At 36.5% G+C, this 13,509-nt stretch overlaps 1 protein-coding gene across 2 annotated transcripts; it reads right to left on the bottom strand.

Moving 5' to 3' along the window:
• Positions 1-300: 300 nt before the first annotated feature.
• LOC149169309 (uncharacterized) lies at positions 301-4,892 on the bottom strand. 2 transcript variants are annotated; one of them, XR_016259784.1, is made up of 4 exons: positions 4,433-4,892; positions 2,943-4,072; positions 853-1,875; positions 301-621 (listed from the first exon to the last, which is right to left on the bottom strand). XR_016259784.1 is itself a non-coding variant. In XM_089428642.1 (3 exons), exons 1-3 carry the CDS (start codon positions 4,686-4,688, stop codon positions 1,735-1,737), a joined length of 1,527 nt encoding a protein of 508 aa, XP_089284768.1. In that variant the 5' UTR covers positions 4,689-4,892; the 3' UTR covers positions 301-1,734. The 2 variants fall into 2 exon arrangements, 1 of the variants encoding a protein (XP_089284768.1); XM_089428642.1 differs by having other exon boundaries at positions 301-1,875.
• Between the last annotated feature and the right edge of the window lie 8,617 nt (positions 4,893-13,509).

Below are 13,509 nucleotides of genomic sequence, written 5' to 3'. Positions count from 1 at the left end.
ATCTATATCACAATGTTTACATTGTTTTTAGAAATCTCTCCTATTTCAACGTGGCTGCAATTTTCTTGCTTTGTTTTGGGCTTTCTCTTCTGGATTATTTTGTTGCCACCTTTTTATGCCCAGGCTGATATAAAGAGCTTCTTTTTTAATTGGATTAAGAAAAAAATTATCCTATCTCATTCTATGCAAGTTTAAATATACTTACAGCTTCTTTAATAAACTACTGAGTTTTTGAGCATCTTTGTCCATCATAAAAGAGTATTTCGATTTTGCTTCTAGTTTGAATGGACCATTAGAAAATGAAGGAAAAAAACTGCTACCACCAGAAAGATTACAGAATAAAGGGTTCTTAACTTCAATGTCCTTACCGTTAACATCTTCATTTTCATACTCAGATTCAATTTTGTGTTATTCTTCCATCTTTGTACTTCATTTCCATATACTGCAATACCATCTTAGCCAATGTTGTTATGTTCTGATCAAATCAAGTGATTATGACTTTTAAGTCTTCCAAGCAATTTTCTTCATGTAAAGACCCCCACCATCTTTGGCTGGCTGCTCCTCTCAAATCCTAGCATCAACAGCTCGCTACTCTCCTCGTATTTACTGTGAGTCTCTAACCTACAGTGATACCAATATAAGATTCATCAATATAGGAATATTTAAATATTCACTAAGAACTGTTTCGTTGAAATATATAGATATTCAGTGGGAACTGTTTCATTGATATTCTATGAATTTAGTAATATAAATAAAAACGAGTTTTGAAATCTCTGAAAGTATACGTAAAGAAATGCATGGTATGTGAAGATCATGGCTATAGCATTAGGAACTGTTGACACAAGGGCATACCATTTCAGCATCCAGCTCTCCAAGGACTCCATTGTTCACTTCTGGTGTTAGGTTTCTGTGAGTCCTTCCAATGCTATGGGTTATTCCAAAACTTGTAATCATGGGCAGTTAAAACACAATTGCCACATCCAATGCATTGAGGCCTTTGTAGTTTTGCATGAAACACAGGTTTATGATGGAGGAAATAACTAGGAGCGAATCCCAGCCTGGGAAGCGTACATCATAAAAAGTGACATGGCTAGGCCTTAGTACTGAATTGTGATTTAAATAATGTATTTAATGGGGATTTAGTAATGAATTATGATTTAACTATTGCATATATGGTAGTGAAAAAAGATATATGTAATAGTGGTAGACAAATCAATCATTCTTAAAGTGGCCCAATATTTAATAGCCATAAAAATCTTTAAAACTTAGTCAGATTTAGTTGACTTCTTTACCCATGATTGTAGTACAAAACTTTACTGTTAATTGCGCACATTCCATTGAGAATGCATCCTAATAACAGGCAGTGTGAAATGGCCATGGCCCATGTCTAATGTAATCATATTTAGACAGCTCAAACTGCAGAGAAATAAGATGCTTGGCAATGATTTTCTCCTTTATGTAGTCGTATCATTTTTCTTTTGGATTTGAGATCAAGAACAGTAATACACAAATTTCTTCACGTTGCAAAAACTTTCTGAATCATTATCTCAATCTAATAAATCTCTCGTTGATAACAACAATAGGTTGGGAAAACCTCTGGAAAGAATTGCTCCTGCCCTTTGGCAGGAATGTGAAAGCTACTAGAATGCGAGAATGAATGATAGAGGAAAGGCTCAGCTTATTCTGGCTTCTTCATGCATCTGTCGCTGCAGGATACTTTATGAAATTGACTGCTTATGCATGGCCTGCCACTGGAACAACGACATCAAAGTCACTGATTGTCCACTCTGCAATTTCATCTTTGTCACTCACAAAGATTTCAGTGCCAACGTCAAGTGAAGTCCATATTCTCCTTGCTGGTTTTGTCCCTGGATCCTGCAACACCACACCAATCAAGGGAATTACATGTAAAACGCATGGCCTTTAACTTGATATGATCTAAGCTAAAACAGAGTCAAGCATTTAAATGGAAAATAAAAGTAGATTCATCATTGAAAGGAAGTAAACTCCAAAATATACATCTCAGTATTCCTTGCAACAGTCTATATATTAACCAAGATTGTGATATTTAGAGGAACCCCGACAGGATTTGTAACAAATGGATCCCCTAGAAAAGATGGGTTCTATCATTGTGGAACTTTTAGATAAAGATTCATGCACAGAGCTGAACAAGTTGGATAAACTTAGATCTATCTTAACCTTCATCTGTTACTTGTCTGAAAGATCATAAAAGTATGGAGATCTCATTGTTTACGCCTTGAATTTTAATCCCTATGGGTGCTTATTAAATTTACAGTTAAGATACATTCATGCTGATGTTAAAAACTTCCAAATTTCACAGAGTCCAAATTTCACAGAGTTAAAAGTGATTGGTGAAAGCCATTTCAGAAAATCAGAAGCATATTTCTTTCAAATTTTCTCAGAATCTGTTTTGGGAATCACAATTTCCATTTGACCAAAACCAAAACCAAAACCCGCAGGTGTTAGTCAATGATCACATTGCCAGAGTTAAGGATCCACAAGAAACGGTTAGTTCATGTCACGAAACACACTGGGAGCACTGGTTTATTCAATGTCCAACAATTTCCCCCTAGCGCCCAAGTGTGTATCAAACTCATGAACTACGCTCTGATACCACTTGTTGGGAATCATGATTGCCATTAAACCAAAATCTGCAAATGTTAGTCAACAATCACATCGCCAGAGATAAAGATCCAAAAGAGGTGGTTAGTCCATATTGCAAAAGTTAAAATACACAGGAAACACTGGTTTATCCAATGTCCAACAATCAGAACAATATTTCTTTGAAATTTTCTACAAAGAAAGAAAAGTATGAGTCATTGTCCCAAAATTTGCAGGCAAATAGCAAGCAAAAACATTGATTAGTAGTTAACTTTACATAGACAATACATCATGATCAAAACAAAGAAATTGCAGCTTACTTGATAGAAGTATAAACGGCTGGAGAGGGCTCCAACATCTAGCTCCCATGTTCTAGGGTCACCAATCCATCCTTCTCCACTCTTCGAGGGATAGCCATGGACTGCCCATTCTGGATGTGGTAATAGCTGCATTAATTCCTGTGCCTGTGGATTACTGTATGGATCACAAGTGCCAAAAGGATTCTCCAAATGCTGTGCATTGCCTGGGGAGCAGTAATAGTGGTATGCGGCATATGGAAAGTGATTTGTATCATTTCTGTAGATCTTGGTACCTGTGGCAGTGATGTGATAAGGAGGACATGCACTAAGACTGTTTGGGCGGCAAAAATTGGTAATACTTGGGTTGATGATCATCTCACTGTATCTGGTAACATCAGTCTTTACATCCCCATCACATGGCCTTCCATCATTTTTCCAGCAACTCCCCATATCAATGAGATAAAACTGGCTCTTTGGGCCACCTCCCTCGGTTACACTGAGTGTCAAGCGAACCTTAAAGTTGGGTGACTCTGGAAGCTGCTTCATCATTCCCCGAGTTTCGTAATGGTATCCTCCCGAATATCCTCGAGTAGCATCAGCACGCAGATACAACATCAACCACGGATACTTCTTTGTAGTTTTCAACCTATGGGAGAATACCCAACTCCCTGTTGTTGGATTCTTCTCCCATACTACAGAATAATAAGAGTGATTTGCTACTCCTGCTTTTAAATCAGCATCTAAATCATAACTTCCATAGAAGCTACCCTTCAGGCTGCCTCCTGGTTGAATTCTCGACCAATTATGGTAGACAAGAGGCTGGTTCATACAGCCTTGGCCAAAACAGGGGAATCTTCCAGGAGCGTTAAAAGCACCTACCGGTTTACCATTTTGAGGGCATAAACCTGATTGTGTGTCAAAGTTCCCGTTTTTTAACATTATCATCCAAAACTGCCATGGTTCTGATCCATCCCTAACTTCACACAAGGAACCAAGGTATAGCTCCTTTTGTACTGCATATAGGTCTGCATTACTAGAAGGTTGTGTATTAGGGATCTGTTGGCCTTCATGTAATCTATTGTCTGACGCTTTGACTCTATGTTTTACTGTACATCCTTTTGCTCCACAATTCTCACAGTTACCAACAGAATCTGTCTATGATCAAATATATATTAGTAACAGGACTGAAGACATTATTCTAGCAAATAAAACAGCTATCTTCTTGGATTAACACTCTCAATGATAAAATCTACTCTCCTGCGCCCCTCACTCTATTCAAATAAAAGAATGCTGCTGCTGTTTCTATTAACAGAAACGGAAATCTATTTGGAAATAGCCTACCCATATGATCAAACTACATCGATCTAAGATGAACAATCAAATGACCATGAAGCTTCAACAAATAAAATCTATTTCATATGACATCTGGGCTATCAGGAATAAATACTATTGCTTTAGAAACAAACATAGTAGAAATGAGTTAATAGATTAAGGAGGAAGGCAGGCAGAACCTGGGCATGTGTAGTCAGAGCAATCTGCATACCGAGGACTGCCCATTCCAGGGGCTTCTTTCCCAACTTCATTGCAGAAATTCCATCCTTCAAGTGCGACCCTCACTACTTTGCTCTTCATTCCAGGATCTCCCAGCACTGAAACATACTTCAATTTCTCTTCTTCACTGTTATCAGCAATCACATATTGAGCTGATTGGCTACAATAAATCAATGCCAAAAGCCCAAACCAGCAAAACAGCCTTAGTGTCACCATATTAGCTGCTTCAATTGATGTAACTAGATGTCACAAACCCATTGAATTATGGATACTGATAAACTTGCTCTCAACCATGGAGACCATAAATACAAAATAGTCATTGGAGCACAATCAAAGTGTCGGCTGGCATGAACAGTGGAGGGCCTCACTGATTTTGGGTTCCACACAACTGTGGCAAACAACAAAAGAAGCAAGTGTATATCTCACGTATATCATCCTGCATAGTTAAAAGGTAGGATAAAGCCTGCCGCAACCTGCATAAAAATCTTTGAAAGTGGTGGGCCCTTCCCGGTTAATAAGGGTACCGCCACTGTCTGTTTGACTGTTGTCCTTCCAATCCCATCAATACATAGGAACAAGGAGGATCCAGTTAGCTTTATGTTTGTTAAAGTCATCCACGTTCCCATCCTGGACTTGACAGTGTGGAAATGAAAGATTCAAAGAAGTTTCTGACTTTTAGACTCACTTAGAGATTTTCAGATGAATTCTAACCCACCAAAAAGATAAGGGGAATCCAGGATTTTCCGTAAAATTTACTTTGTCTAACAGATATGGGGGATCAGGATTTTCTGTCAAAGTTTGCTATGAGGAATCAAGGATTTTCTGTAAAAGTTTATTAGGGGAATCACGTATTTTGTGTAAAGTTTATTTTTTTTAACTGTAGAGATATGACGATGAAAGGATTTCACTTCAGGTGGTTTGGTAAATAATTTGCATTCATGACCAGCAAATCTTTAAAAACTACCAATTCTCCCCAAAAAAAAAAAAAAAAAAAATCATTATTTAATTAATATTGCAATTCCTGCTCAGCCAGATGCATTAAAATGTATTAAAAGTTGGAAAGCAGAGATTGCTGCATCCAAAAAGGAGAAGAAAACGTCCACTGTTGCTTTTAGATTGACAATGACCAGTTGATACCTCTGCTCAACTAATCTTTCAAATTGGGATGCATATTGCTTGGAATTTTATGTCTTTTATTTAATGTAAGCACTGGTGCCATGTGGTTAGTTGTAAGGCAAGCTCAGTGCGTGCTATCTCATAATCAATTCGAAACCGTCCGTGGTCAGAAACTCACTTAAATTCTGCCGCACAAAGATTTTGGACACTTTTATCCAGAAACAGAATGGAAGGTGTTCTGTGTATTTGCCCTTTTAGTGATGGAAATTGATTAGCAGGAAAACTAAAACGCTGGAGCCAGGTAAGTTATATGGTGTGAATAGCAGTTTTGTCAATATTTTCTATGATTGTATACACCTGGAAAACCACCACGCCGTTAACTGGACATGTGATGATAGATAATACAGAATAAAAGTGACTTTGGAAACAAATCATATCGGGATTATGTACTCGTGGAAATATGAGAATATATTCCTACGCACAGGAAAGCACGGAGTAAGTAATCTATGGTTATTTGAACAAACACAATTCGCGGTAAATGCGATTTTCGTATTAATGATATTATTATTATTTCCCATTCAAAAATAAATAAAATAATTTGTAATTAATATAAAAATTAAAAAAAAAATTGTTACCTTACATGATATAGCGGACCTGCCAGTAAACCTGTCAGACCAGTTAGTAAATTTTAGGGGTTTATGATCTGTCAAGAGCAGGGTTTTCTCTGGGGATTTCACAAGATTTAAACCTGTCAGTAAACTGTAAACTTGTCAGAGCAGTTGGTAAATCTCTAGGGCTTACAATCTGTCCAGCTGTAGGCGCAGAGCTTTCTCTCCAAGGATTTTGCAAGATTTGAACCCAAGACTTTAGGTTCAGTAAGATTTCATCGTCTTAGACCCAACTAACAAAAATTTAAAATATTTTATATGAAGATTAAAAATGTAATAAAATAAGAAAGTATTAATGATATTATTAATAATAATTTGTAAATAATATAAAAATTTAAAATATTTTATATGGAAATTAAAAATGTAATAAAATATTGAAGTATTTTAATTTAAAATTTTTTAAAAATGAAATAAAATAATATAAAAAAAAATAAAAAGATTTTATATGGAAATTTAAAATGTAGTAAAATAGTAAAGAATTGATATAGGAAAAACTTTTGACATGAAGACTTTGGTTGGGTTATTTTTTGAATTATATATTATTAAATTAGTAAAAGAATTAGTTTTTGGAAAAAAAAAATTAACTAATCACAAAATCAACATGAACATAATTAAGTATATAAAATACTTATCGCATGAAAATGATAAGTTATGATTTTTTTATTAAGGAAATTAAAATTAAACAAATTAAATATCAATGATTATTAATATTTATAATTTACAAGTTATAAGTTTTGGAGTTTTTTTGCATATATTTTCAGTCGAATTTGTTTAGAATTTGATAGGGATTTGTTAGAATCACCAGTTTAAGTTTTGAACTCTCCACAATTTAAGTGTTCCCACTATAAAGGTAAGGTGTAATTACATTCGTATATAATATGGAGTTAACATATGCTCCTTTTAAATAAAATATATGAACATCCATGAGAAGTCACATAATTTTATAACAACTTTTAAAAAAGCTAAAATAGTTAAATGTAAAGGAAATCTTATCTTTTTACTTTTGAATGCACAAGGAAGAGAGGTATAATTCTTATATTTTTTTAATATTTTAATACAAGACTTAAATAAACTATTTCAATGTCCATATTAATTGAATACCCATGTTAAATAATTTATTCCAATATCAAAATTGTATATATAGAGAGATTAAAAAAAAAGGAAGAATTAATATTCACCATAATAAAATATTCCAATATCCAAAAAGAAATAGCTATTGTTGAAAAAGGCATAAAGAAATTCATTTATTCCAATATTAAATTTTATATATGTAAATATAGAGAGATTAAAAAATAAAAAAAGGAAGAACTAATATTCACCATAATAAAATATTCCAATATCCAAAAAGAAATAGCTATGGTTGAAAAAAGCATAAAGAAATTCATTTATTCCAATATCAAATTTTTATATATGTATATATAGAGATTAAAAAATAAAAAAAGGAAAAAGTAATATTCACCATAATAGAATATTCCAATATCCAAAAAGGAATAGCTATTGTTGAAAAAAGCAGCAAGAAATTCTCACTTTGATTTTGCCTTATTAAATTGAGAAAATTCGAATTTCCACATGAGCACACAACTTGGATGCAATTAACTTGTGTGACATGGCTTGTGTCACCCAGTAGTTAGAATTCAGTCAAGCATGTGTAATTGCTAATTTGTGGCAATCAAGGTCATTTATTTCAAGTTGTTTTTAGTTAAACTAGTTCCAATTATTGGAGGAACTAGTGGAAGGTCAATTGTGCAATGGGACTTCAGTCAAACTTAGTGATCATCCAGTTAACTAATCAATCAGCTCAAAATAGCTAGTGCATGTAGAGAATTCGAGTTCCCCAACTATGGTGGAGATTCCAAGACAATGTAATATTAGTTGTAGACTAGTCTTGGGTGTAGAGGTGTTGCATGCAATCAAATGATCAATGTTGGGAATTGCGTAATCCATTTTGGAGAAATTCCTAAATAATAGGGGCCAAATTTTTCAAGGAATTGCGCAAGGAAATAGGGGCTCAAGCAGAGGAAAAATGAACTAAGTCTGGGATAGAGCTTCTCAGTGAGCAGAGAGATAGGTTATTCACTTACAAGTTGTGCTTAGTTGAGAAAAGAAATTGTAATACATCTCTATTCATCGTATTAACGCAAGCATGCATTGGGGTTTTTAGCAGTTTGTTTTCCCTGGGAAAAATATTGTGTGCACGTGTGTTATTTCTCATTGCATGTTTGTGATTGATGTTCTAAGTTGTGAATTGAATTCCACAGAGCAGTAGAGTAGGTTTGTGTCTTGTGATTTTGATTAAAATTTCATGAGTAGTTAAAAATCTACACCATAATTTCTACATGGTATCATAGCAGGATTCACATTAGAGCAAGAATTTCAAAGTTATTTCTCAGGAGGTTCAAATTTGCAATTCAGTGTAGCAATATATCTTCATAGCTGAGAATATGACCTTCAATGGGTTGAGGCTAGAGTATGACTTGGAAGGCACCTCTAATTTCATCACATGGAGGCAGTATTGGATGACAATGGATTGCTAGAATACATTAAGGGAGATGTTGTAAAACCAATAGAATTAGATGTCCAAAACCTTGCTCAATGGAAGAAAGATGTAGCCAAGACGAGGAGAATAATATTGGAGGGAGTGCAAGACCACATTGTCATGAATCTCCATGGGAAAGAAACTCCTTATGCAATGTGGCAGACACTGATAGATCTGTTACAGAATAGAAGCGATGATAGGAAGCTGGCACTCAAGGATAAACTTCAAAATATCAAGATGCAGAAGAATGACACTATCCTGCAGTATCTGAGCAGGTTCACACAAGTTCGTGATGAGCTTACAAGAGTTGGTGTTATTGTTTTAGATGATTATTTGGTAAGCCTAACCCTTCTAGGTCTTCCCAAGAGTTGCCATAGCTACCAAGATTCGGTGAATGAGAAGGAGAAATTACGAATTGGGAATGCTTATGGTCTAATTTGGTACAGGAGGAAATAAGGCGGAATACCAGAGATGGGACTTCATTCAAAGGCAAGGTTGAAGAAAACTTTGCATTGGTTGGAAAGAAGTGAAAAGGGAAGAAATCTCAAACCAAACTAGAATCCAGCTAGTGGGGAAAGAAGAAATATTTGTCCAAAATTAAATGCTTCCATTGTTATGAATCCGGGTACTATGCCACGAAGTGTCCACACAAAAAGGAAATCAAGAAGACCTCAAGAGGAGCAGCAGGTGAAGCCTTGGCTTCACAGTTCGAGCTTGACTTTACCCTTATCACATGCATGGCCAGCACAGTTATGGGGAGTGTGTGGTACTTGGACTCAGGTGCATCGTTCCACATGACAAGGTGTAGAGAGTTTTTCAGTGACTTGGAGGAGAACTATTTGCAGATGCACATTGAGTTGGGGGACGACAGAAGGTACAACGCGACCAGGGTTGGTACAGTCACCTTTTAGATGGAGTTGGTTTCCCCTCCCAGACTCAAGGATGTCATGTTTGTTCCAGGCCTAAAGAAAAATCTCATCTATGTTGCAATTTTGGAAGACCGTGGTTATGATGTGATTTTCAGCGAAGGAAAATCATTCCTGAGATATATAGCCATAGGATAGGTGAAGCAGATCGGGGTTTGTGTGAAGAACATGTATAAGCTAGATGTGGAAGATTGTGTTGCATTAAGAACTAAGGCAGAGCAAGTGTAAGGTTGTGACGTCAGTGAACTTTGGCACAGAAGACCTAGCCATTTTCAGTGTGGCGCCTTGAAGATTATGCAGCGTATAACCAGTACTTGAGCAACAGGATGTATGGAAAGGATGTACCCTGGGGAAGTACACAAAATCCACATTCCATGATCAGTAAAACAAATCACATACGTTCCTAGAAAGGATCCACTCTGATGTTTGTGGACCTTTTTCGACAGCATCCATTACCAAACACAAATATTTTTTCATTTTTATTGATTACTTCTCACGGAAGCGCTAGATCTTCTTCATGCGGAAGAAAGATGAGACATTCTCCAAGTTCGTATAATTCAAGGCATTGGTTGACTAGAAAGAAACCAACAAGAAGGTGAAGGCTCTCGGGAGCGATAATGGAGGTGAGTACGTGTCAAATGAATTTAAAATTTATGTGTGAGAAGGAATTCGACGAGATTTGACAACAATCCACAACTCACAGCAGAATGGGGTGGATGAGAGAAAGAATGATAGCATTATGTGAGAAGTGAGGGTGATGTTGCATGACTAAGGCCTACCTCTACATTTTTGGGTTGAAGCATGCAACACAATAGTATATTTGCAGAACCAGAGTCCTCATCAGATTCTAGGCATTATTACACGGAAGGAGGCTTTCTCAGGGAGAAAGTCAGTTGTGTCACACTTCATGTTTTTTGGAGCCTCTGTTTACTGCCATGTCTCCAAAGAATCAAGGAAGAAGTTTGAGCCAATAGAGAAATTGGAGGTATTTTTGGGTTACACAGAAACTCCCGAAAACTACCATGCGTACTTTCCATCCCTCAAAATGACAGTTGTGCGAAGGGATGTAAAATTTGATGAGGATAAATCCATGTATTGCTCTCTTGAAAGGGAGCTTCATATCCCACCAGAAGAGGAGATTTTAGCTCTAAAGGAGGAGCCTCGGGAAGTTGTGGAGCAACCACAAGTTGAGAAGCAAAGAGTGGAGACATCCAATCATACAGAACCATCCAGAGAAAGCAGGAAAAGAACCAGGGAAGTTGATAGACTTGTGTAGGATGTGAGCGAGAATGTGGGAGCTCCTTCAAATTTTTGCAAATAGAGAAGGTCACCTGATCGGTACATTGGCTACATGGCTCTAATGACTGAGCTTATAGAGAGTGGGCCATCCACTTTTGAAGAAGCAGTAGAGAAACCTGTATGGGTTGATTCAATTTTGGAGGAATATGAATCCATTGTAAAGATAAGTGTTTGGGAAGTGGTCCCAAGACTAGCAGACAAATCAGTTGTGGGTTCGAGATGGAACTTCAAGGTCAAGCATGCAGAAAATGGAAGCATAGAGAAGTATAATGCCATATTTGTGGCTAAAGTGTACTCTCAAGTTGAGCAAATTGACTACGAGGATACCTTTTATTTTGTAGCAAGGTACTCATCCATTAGATCAATTATTTCTCTGGCTGCGCATATGGGCTAGAAGATATACCACATGAATGTAAAAACAACATTACTTAATGGATTTATTGAGGAGGAGGTGTACATTGAGCAACTAGAAAGTTTTGAGACATTTGATCGAGATTCTCATGTGTGCAGACTCAAGCAAGCATTATACAGTCTCAAACAAGCACCCTATTCTTGGTACACCAGGATTGATAGTTATCTCACTAGTTTGGGCTTCACCAAAAGTGAAGTGGATGCAAACCTCCATCATATCTTGGTAGAAGGTAAATTGCTATTTTTTTCTTATATGTTGATGAATTAATTTTAACTAGTGATGAGAAGCTAATCATATCTTGCAAGGAGGACCTTGCAAGGGGATTTGAAATGAAAGACATGGGTCTCGTGCACTACTTCCTTGGGTTGGAAGTGTGGAAAGGCAATGGAGAAATGTTTGTGTCTCAAGGAAAGTATGCAAATGAGATACTACAAAAGTTCTGCATGGAGAGTTGTAAACCCATGGAGACACCTCTAGCAACCAACTGGAGGAAGGAGGATTCCACTTCAGGTGAGGAAGTGGACACTACCATATATCGGCAGCCAGTGGGTTCACTGATGTACCTTGTGAACACACGACCAGATATGTGTTATGCAGAAAACTAGCTAAGCCAAGCTATGGTTAGGACGACCAAATTATTTTGGAAGGCAAAAAAGCATGTCTTATGATACCTCAAAGGCAATGCCTAGTTTGGACTATGGTACAGACGGATAGAGGGGGTGAAACTATGTGGCTTCACATATGAAGATTAGGCAGGGAGTCCATTAGACCAAAAGAGTACATCAAGTGGAAATTTCAGTTTTAGGTCTGTAGTTATTTCCTAGTATAACAAGAAGTAAAGATCTATGGCACTCATCTCGTCAAAAGAAGAATACATGGTTGCAAGTCAAATAACATGTGAGGCAATCTGGATGAGAAAGATACTTGTGGGACTGTTTGGTTAGATGATGGATCCAACTGTGATCTACAGTGATAATCAGAGTTGCATTAAGCTCTCTGAGAATAATGTATTTCATGATCGATCCAAGCATATAGATATTTGGTATTACCATTTACGGGACTGTGTGCAGGGGCGGATAATGTTTCTACAATACATTTCCACAGAGGACCAAAATGGTGACATTTTGATAAAGGCCTTGTCAAGAGGTAAGTTAGAGTTCCACAGGTGCAGGATATGGATGGTTGATAATCCCTTTTTTGCTAAGAGGGAGTATTGAAAAATGTAGCAAGAAATTCTCAATTTGATTTTTCCTTGATTAAGTTGATAAAATTCAAATTTCCACATCAACAAACAACTTGGATTCAGTTAACTTGTGTGACATGGCTTGTGTCACCTAGTTTACTCAGTAAATTTGAGTTGGAGGTGTTAGAGTTCAGTTAAGCATGTGTGATTGTTAATTTGTAGCAATCAAGGTCAGTTATTTCAAATTGTTTTCAGTTAAACTAGTTCTAACTATTGGAGGAACTAATGGAAGGTCAGTTGTGTAGTGGGACTTTAGTCAAACTCAATGATCATCCATAACTGATTAATTAGCGCAAAATATCTAGTGCATGCAAAGCATCGAGTTCCCCAACTGTGGTGGAGATTCCAAGGTAGTGTAACATCAATTGTAGACTAGTCTTGAGTGTACAAGTGTTGCATGCAGTCAGATGATCAACCTTGGGAATTGCGTAATCCATTTTGGAGAAATTATGAAATAATAGGGGCCTAATTTCTCTATAAATTGCACAATGAAATAGGGGCTCAAGCAGAGGCAGAAAATGACTAAGTTTGGATTAGAGATTCTCAGTTAGCGGAGAGATAGGTTATTCACTTACAGGTTGTGCTAAGTTGAGCAAAGCAATTGTATTACATCTCTATTCATCAAATTAATGCAAGCAGACATTGAGGTTTTTAGTAGTTTTCTTTCCCTGAGAAAAATATTGTGTGCATGTGTATTATTTCTCATTGCATGTTTGTGATTGATGTTCTAAATTGTGAATTGAATTCCATAGAGACGCTAGAGTAGGTTTGTGTTTTGTGATTTTGATTAATACTTCATGAGCAGTTGCAAATCTACACCATAATTTCTACAATTAT

This window comes from Pinus tabuliformis, chromosome 4_2 (genome assembly GCF_031772625.1).
Source record: "Pinus tabuliformis cultivar Carrire ecotype Pingquan chromosome 4_2, CPIR1, whole genome shotgun sequence".
NCBI lineage: Eukaryota > Viridiplantae > Streptophyta > Pinopsida > Pinales > Pinaceae > Pinus > Pinus tabuliformis.
The sequence above is the reverse complement of the archived record's forward strand: the minus strand, read 5'-3'. Positions and strand labels throughout refer to the sequence as shown.